The sequence below is a fragment of the Mixophyes fleayi genome, chromosome 2 (assembly GCF_038048845.1).
Source record: "Mixophyes fleayi isolate aMixFle1 chromosome 2, aMixFle1.hap1, whole genome shotgun sequence".
Taxonomy (NCBI): domain Eukaryota; kingdom Metazoa; phylum Chordata; class Amphibia; order Anura; family Limnodynastidae; genus Mixophyes; species Mixophyes fleayi.
In genome coordinates this window covers 9,662,166-9,670,404 of record NC_134403.1, presented here as the reverse complement: position 1 = coordinate 9,670,404, position 8,239 = coordinate 9,662,166, and the positions used below count along the sequence as shown (strand labels likewise).

General features: G+C 40.8%; 1 protein-coding gene across 1 annotated transcript; it reads left to right on the top strand.

Annotated features, from left to right (window-relative positions):
* The first annotated feature begins 6,902 nt into the window (after nucleotides 1–6,902).
* On the top strand, nucleotides 6,903–7,850 carry LOC142140031 (olfactory receptor 52E2-like). The gene has a single exon (XM_075197892.1). It carries the CDS (start codon nucleotides 6,903–6,905, stop codon nucleotides 7,839–7,841), a length of 939 nt encoding a protein of 312 aa, XP_075053993.1. The 3' UTR covers nucleotides 7,842–7,850.
* Nucleotides 7,851–8,239: the final 389 nt, after the last annotated feature.

Sequence of the window (8,239 nt, the reverse complement as noted above, 5' to 3'; positions counted from 1 at the left end):
GTCCTGGTGTCCCCTCACTATCAGGACACAGGTAATACAGATAGTCTCACTGTCACCTCACTCTCTGGAGACATGAAATACAGTCAGTCCTGATGTCCTCTCAATCTCCGGTCACATGTAATACAGACAATACCAGTGTCCCCCCTCTCTCTAGACACATGGAAAATAGACAGTACTGGTGTCCACTCACTCTCAGGACACATGTAACAAAGACAATGCCTATGTCCTCTCACTTTCAAGAGCAGGGAATACAGACAGTCCCTATGTCCTCTCACTCTCAGGAAGAGGAAATACAAATTGTTCCACTGTCCCCTCAATCCCTGGACACATGCAGTACAGACAGTCCCAGTGTCTCCTCTCTCTCAGGACAAAAGTAATACAGACAGTCCCAGTGTCCCCTCACTTTCAGGAGCAGGAAATACAGACAGTCCCTGTGTCCTCTCATTCTTAGGACACATGTAATACAGACAGTCCCGGTGTATCCTCTCTCTCAGGACATGAGTAATACAGACAGTCCCAGTGTCCCCTCACTCTCAGGACACATGTAATACAGACAGTCCCTGTGTTCCCTCACTCTCAGGACACTTGCAATACAGACAGTTCCGATGTCCCCTCAGTCTCAGGACACATGTAATACAGACAGTCCCGGTGTCCCCTCACTCTCAGGACACATGTAATACAGACAGTCCTGGTGTCCCCTTACTCTTAGGATACATGCAATACAGACAGTCCCAGTGTCCCTTCACTCTCAGGACACATGTAATACAGACAGTCCCAGTGTCCCTTCACTCTCAGGACACATGTAATACAGACTGTCCTGGTGTCCCCTCACTCTCAGGACACATGTAATACTTACAGTTCCAATGTCCCCTCACTCTCAGGACACATGTAATACAGAGAGTCCTATTATCCCCTCACTCTCAGGACACATGTAATACAGACAGTCCCAGTGTCCCTTCACTCTCAGGACACATGTAATACTTACAGTTCCAATGTCCCCTCACTCTCAGGACACATGTAATACAGAGAGTCCTATTATCCCCTCACTCTCAGGACACATGTAATACAGAGAGTCCTATTATCCCCTCACTCTCAGGACACATGTAATACAGAGAGTCCTATTATCCCCTCACTCTCAGGACACATGTAATACAAATAGTCTCAGTGTCACCTCACTCTCTGCAGTCATCTAATACAGACAGTCCTGATGTTCCCTCACTGTCAGGACATGTGTAATACAAATACTCCTGGTGTCCTCCTTGGAGGGGGCGCGGTCTACTTTAAGGGGAATTCCTTCTTATGCGCATGACACAATAGCAGGGACTTGAATTCTTTCCAGGTCAGAGGTGGTTTAGATTGGATCTCATCCTTTACTTTTAATAAGACAGAATAGCGCCCATATACAGTGCACTGGGTAATAAAATAATAATTAAAAAACAGCAGTGTGCCCCCCTATAGATCCTAAACCAGACCCTGTGCTAGACAGCCTTGGTTGGTTTCCACAATAACAGAGACACCACTAGCGATGGATCCCGCTGCTATAGGTAAAACCAGGATGGTTAGTGCTGTTCTTCTATGGGGTATAAAACAGTATTCCCACCTCCCAGACACTAGTTGCTCTATGGTTATTTTATTAGGATTTGGATCCCTGCAGTGGCTACTTGCCACCCTAGTGGTTCCAAAACAATGTACTGGGGTCTCCAAGTTTCTCCACATTGGCCACTGGGGATCAGCTGGCTGGGAAAGAAGACTGCAGGCGATTCCCAGCAATAATAGTTTTGTTGGCCACATATGAGGGTGGTAAGGATATGTTTCTGTTAATTCTTCCTCGAATTACGATGATAAAAAAAAAAAACATAAAAAGATTTTTGGACTTCTGTTCATTATACTCTTATCACTGGCAAAATCCTTACTACCACTTTCCCAGTACTGTTTATTGCCCCAGTCTCCACATCTTAGAAGGTCAGATGAGCCTCAGCACTTTTTCTGCACTTGTGGTCACGCTCATTGTTTCCTTATTATACTGGGAAACAGCCCAGGGTATCTAGTGTATTTGTGTATTTTTGTTCGGAGGCCAGGTAGAATGTTCAAAGGTGCTATACCTTCGGAGATTCTCTTTGTGTGCGCAAGTATCCCGACTGCTCTGCAAAACACATGGTACATGACCACTGCCTGGTCGTTGTCAACACTTCTGTAAAATCAATCTGCACCTAGTTTTGTGGGTTGATAAATGGTAGAAACAGTAATAATGAAAGAGTAAGTTCAGCCTATTTTCTCTTAATAATGACCTTCTTCATTATTTGAGAACCTTTTCTGAGAATATACATCTCCATCTGGGACCCTCACTATCTAGGCTTTGCCTCCATCTAGTCATCTGTACTTCCTCAACCTGAAACCATCCAGCCGTCTGCACCATCTAGACCTCACCACCATCTAGATCTCACCACTATCCAACCCTCTGAACTAGCTTTCACCTGACACCATCCAGCCACCTGCACAATCTAGTCCTTGCCACCATCTAGACCTCACCACCATCCAACCCTCGGAACTACCTCTACCTGACACCATCTTGGCCTCTGTACCTTCTAGGCCCCCTGCTTCATCTGGACCTTCCAAGACTCTGTACCATCAGCCTTTTGCAGTCCTCCACACCATTGTGGACCCATCTTAGCCTATTGTCCCTTTTGCTCCTTTTGTCTCTCAGTCCTCTTTCTCTCTAGAATGTAAGCTCTCACAAGCAGTATCATCTACCCTAAGTCTCATCTCTGTCCACTCTTTGTCATCCTCATTTGTCCCTATCTTGTCTTATGCTGAATTGTGTCTGTGAGGCATATGATTGCTATCTGAATTGCATCCATGCATTTATTCTTCTTCTTAATTGTACTCATGTATGCTTATTATTCTCATGTATGTCTTATCTGTACTCTGGAAATGTGGACCCTTTGTGGGGCCTTATAAGTAAAAGATAATAATAAAATTGTTATTACTTTAAAGGTTGGTAAGATAGAAAGCAAATTTTTCTTTCGTTTGATATAATACTGGCTCTTCTACATCAACATTTTCTCTCCAGCCAAACTCCTATCTCAGCTAAGGTCAGTCTCAGTCTCTAGTGAATGCCTCCCTAGTTCCTCTCCCCCAGCAGCTCTAGATTCATGGTCAGAGGACGGCATGCTCTAATTATAATCAATTTCCTTGTTTTACATTATGATTGTTCCCAGCCTGATTTCACATCACCTGAGGCACAATATTTACACAGGGGCATCAGTTGCTGGAATACACCTTGGGGCCAATTGTACAGTAAAATGTTATATGTGAACATTGAGTGCTGGAGGCTCTCCTATGGGAGTGTGTGTATTATTATCTACTAAATATGTTTGAGGTTATTCATGAACTTTATGTCATCCTGCACCTGTATAAATCTTCTAGACCAGCACACACAGGACAGAGGCTGCAGGACCAACAACGGCCCAACGTTGGTAAGTTTGGCAGGTTCTGTGGGAGCTGAATGTGGAAAGATCCACTCCAAGGGCCTCATGTGGGTCAGTGATTCAAGTATTGGGCTAGCTGAGCGCAGGAACTGAATGTATACAACTTCCATTCACACCGGAGATGTCCTGTCTGCCTATCTGTCCTACATAAAACATCATATAGTCAGAATACTAATGTTACTACTCGTCTCAACTTCATTTTATATTAAAGTAAGAGCAGAAAATGTTTTTTTTTGTATTATTCAATGTCAGATGCTCTCACTGTGTCCATGTATTATACCAACAAGGTTTCCACTACAGACCTAACTCAGCAAAAAAACAGAAACATTTTTGCATTTGCCAGTTACCAAGAAGGCTTCATATAGAACCTTTTACTGTTTGAGTCCCAACCACAACGTCATGGGTCTACCGCCCCTTCTGTAAGGAAGTTCTTCCTAATATTACCTCACAGTCTTCCTCCCTGCTGTATCAGAGTGTTTCCTTGTTTTATAAATCCTCCTATACGTAAATACCACCCTCCTGATCTCTATTAATACTTTTCTATCATATCACTCCTGTCCTTTCTCTCCTCTCACCCGGACACGTTCCGTTCTTCCTGAGATTTTGTAATGCAGCCCATGAAGCATGTTAGTCGCCCTTCTTTGATTTTCCCCCTAATTTATTAATGTTTTTTTTATATAGGAACCCCAGAACAGTACATAGGGATGAGGTGTTATCAGTGATCTATACAGCGGTGGTAAATCATTCCTTTACCTGCTACAGATACATCTTCTTATACAAAATATTACCCTACTGGATCTTCCCACTGGTTACTGCACAGCTCTGTGACCTCCATCTGATACTATAACTCCAAAGTTCCCTCCTCTGTTGTCCTCTCTGTTCTTTCAGTATTCTGAAGTGTTTGGATTTTTATGACCCATTGCATTATTTTTCATTTTTACGTATTCAGTTTAAGATTCTACACTTACATCCCTTCCTATTTATTTTTCTTGAGATCACTAAAAATTTGTTTTATCCCTTCTGGTTTATCAACACTGCTACAAGTATGTGCATCATATGCAAATAATCATTCTACCTATATAGTGCACAAATCATATCACTATTAAATACTTTAAATAAAACAGGACTCAGGACTGACCCCTGAGGTTCTGCCCTGGTTGTCTGCGGCATCTGAAACCACTGTCATATCTATTATAAATTGTGAGAGTCTATGTAACATCTGTGATAGATGATGACCACAGATTAATATGGAAATGTAATATGCCTTAATTTTAATATTAAATGTGACTATATATACAGATATAGGTGCAGCTAGCTTTATAACTTTTCAGCAAAACTTGACCACAAGTGACATTGGCCGAATGAACAGAACAATTTGCAACTAAATTTCAGTGAACGGCTGACCAGACAGGTAAGTGACCAGTTGTCCTAGTATGATGTAGAGCTGCAAGTCTTGTTTATTAGTTTTATAGTCCCATGCCCTGTTACATCTATTGAAAATTATATAAAGAAAATGAAGTAAGTATGCTGACTCTATTTATATGCCAAGGTTATGCTTTGTGTACACTGTATGTTGTACCCTTAAGGTGTGTAAGGTTCAGTAATATAGTAACTGTTCAAATATGCAAGAAGTTCTTAGTTTCAAAGTGGTAAGACAGAAGAACAGACCAGGATTAGAGTTCTCTCTCTACTGTACTCCATGTGCCCTACTGTTACCTGTCTCGTGAACAATGTCTCCGTTGTGTTGTCCAGTCACTACGTCCGAGGAGATAACGTAGGTCCATGTCTTCAAGCAATCTGTAGTGTTTATGTCTACAGTACAGTGGGGTATATTTTTTCCCTCTATTGTAGATGATCCCTTTGAATTTTTTTAACAGTAAACAAAAATAGCTATTGAGGCAGTCTACAATTATAGCCTAACCATTCCTCCCTTCTACTAAAGTATCTAAAAAAAGTTTGTGTCACCATTGTTACTGCCTGTGCAATATTTTATTATTTTTGTGCATTCCTGATTTACTGTGTATTCACTCTCTGTTAGACCAGCCTTATAAGCGATTTTACCCTCTTGATTTTTTGATCTGTGTATATTTGATTTATACAGTTTACTTTTCACTTATAACAACTGCTATTTCCTTGGATAAATATATTGGGTCTGATTCATTAAGGAGAGTAAAGCAAAAAATTAGTAACTTTGCACCTTGGCAAAACCAGGTTGCATTCGAGGGGGTGGGGGTAAATTTAAAACGTGAGGACAAATTTATATTTGGGGTAGATCAACTTTAAAAAAAATCAAGTATTTGTGTCCTACATGAAAAAACAACCAGTAAGTATTTTCCTTATGTGGAAAACAATAAACTAATTTGCACCCCTTGCAGAGTAACACGGTTCTGCCAAGGTGAAAAGTTACTAATTTTTTTGCTTTACTTTACTTAATGAATCAGGCCCATTGTCTTTCTCTTCCAAAAATACGGTCCTGTGACTGATATTCCCCAGCATTATCAGTGTCCTGTTACTGCTGTTCTCCAGCATTTTTAGTGTTCTGTTACTGATGTACCCCAGCGTTATTAGTGTCCTGTTATTGCTGTTCTTCAGTGTTATTAGTGTCCTGTTACTGATGTTCTCCAACTTTATTAATGTCCTTTTACTAATGTTCCCTAGCATTATTAGTGTCCTGTTACTGATGTTCCCTATCATTATTAATGCCCTGTTACTGATGTTCTCAAATGTTATTAGTATCCTGTTACTGAGGTTCCCCAGTGTTATTAGTGTCCTGTTACTGATGTTCCCCAGCATTATTAGTGTCCTTTCATTAATGTTTCTCAGCATTATTAGTGTCCTGTTACTGATGTACCCCAGCATTATTAGTGTCCTTTTACTAATATCTCTCAGCATTATTAATGTCCTGTTACTGATGTTCCCCAATGTTATTTGTGTCCTGTAACCGATTTTCCTCAGCATTATTAGTGTCCTATAACTGACATTTATCAGCATGGTTGGTGGTCTATAGCTGATATTTCCCAGCATTACTTTTCTTTTGCAACCATTGTTCCCTAGAATGGCCTGTGTCCTGTAACTGATATTCACTCTGTATTTCTAGTTTCTTGTAATTTATAATCATTAGCAAAATCAGAAACCTTAGCAGATGTTCCTTTTGCATGGTCAGTGTCCGGTCACTAATGTTCCCCAGCATGGTCACAATCCACAAACTGATTTTCCTTAGCATGGTCTATGTTTATTAATTGCTGTTCCTGGTTGGAGTCGGTTGTAGCGGTCTGTAAGAGACGTATAGTAAATATGGCATAACAGAGTTTGAACAGGGTTATTGTCGTAATTCAGTATCACTAGAATTTTGGAAATATTTCCTTGCAGCCACTGACTTACATTGCTCCATATTTTTAGGACTATGTCAGGACCATGCTACTACTGAATGACACCCAACCATTTGTCTTCATTTTACTTGGAATACCTGGTCTAGAAGAAGTCCAGTGTTGGATTTCCATCCCCTTCTGTTGTATGTACATCGTTGCTTTCTTTGGTAATATCGTCATCCTACTTATCATCAGATATGAGAAAAGCCTTCATGAGCCCATGTACTTCTTTGTTTCCATGCTATCTATGACTGATTTAGTTTTGTCCTCTTCCACTCTTCCCAAAATGTTGGGCATCTTCTGGTTTAATTTCCGGGAGATCTGTTTTGAAGCCTGTCTGACCCAAATGTTCATCATTCACTCTTTCACCGCCATGGAGTCAGGATTCTTCTTGGCTATGGCATTTGATCGCTATGTGGCCATATGCAATCCACTGAGGCACTCTGCCATTTTAAGCAACAAAACTGTTCTTGCAATTGGACTTTCTGTGGTGTTTCGGGCCATGGTATTTTTCTTACCTCACCCATTTATCGTTAAAACATTAATTTTCTGTGACAACAACATCATCCCTCATACGTACTGTGAGTTCATGGCTGTTATTAAACTAACTTGTGGGGACTCCACCATCAGTAAGGCCTACAGCTTAACTGTGGCCTCTATGATAGGTGCATTTGATCTCCTATGTACGATAACCTCCTATGCCCTAATCTTTCGCACGGTCTTCAGTCTTCCCACCAAGCAGGCTGGTCAGAAAGCCCTCAGCACCTGCACATCTCATATCACAGTCATCTTGGTGTTTTATAGCACGGCCACCTTCACTTTCCTCACCCACCGCTTCGGTCACAACATTGGACCACACATCCATATTACCGTTGCCAACATTTATCTGTTGGTTCCACCAATGTTAAACCCAATCATTTATGGGGTAAGGACCAAGAAGATACGACAGAAGTTAGTGAGAGTCCTGTGTTTCACAGGTGTCTGAATCCTGGAGTAACTGTCATACTATATGATGTTCTATAGTAAATAAATGTAATTACAATAATGTCGGGTTTATATGGCAGAAATGTGCCACCATATTATGTATTCTTGGGCTTTTGTACATAGGTATAAGGCTGAGTGTGTGTGTGTATGTGAGGGGGGTTGAAACTTATTTGCTAAACCTATTTTGAGTCACACCTATCTCAGAATATGTCCAAAGCAAAACACGGCAGTATTTCTATATCCGGTGCACAAATGCTAATACTTAGCACCAACTATAGCGCAAAGATGTTTCTGACAATGTTATTTATATGTTAGACAATGTTAGTTATATGTTAGACAATGTTACTTACATGCTAGACAATGTTAGTTATATGTTAGACAATGTTACTTAAATGCTAG

What these genes read in the sequence shown, in the direction of transcription:
- LOC142140031 (XM_075197892.1), top strand. Translation starts at nt 6,903, where the DNA reads ATGCTACTACTGAATGACACCCAACCATTTGTCTTCATTTTACTTGGA.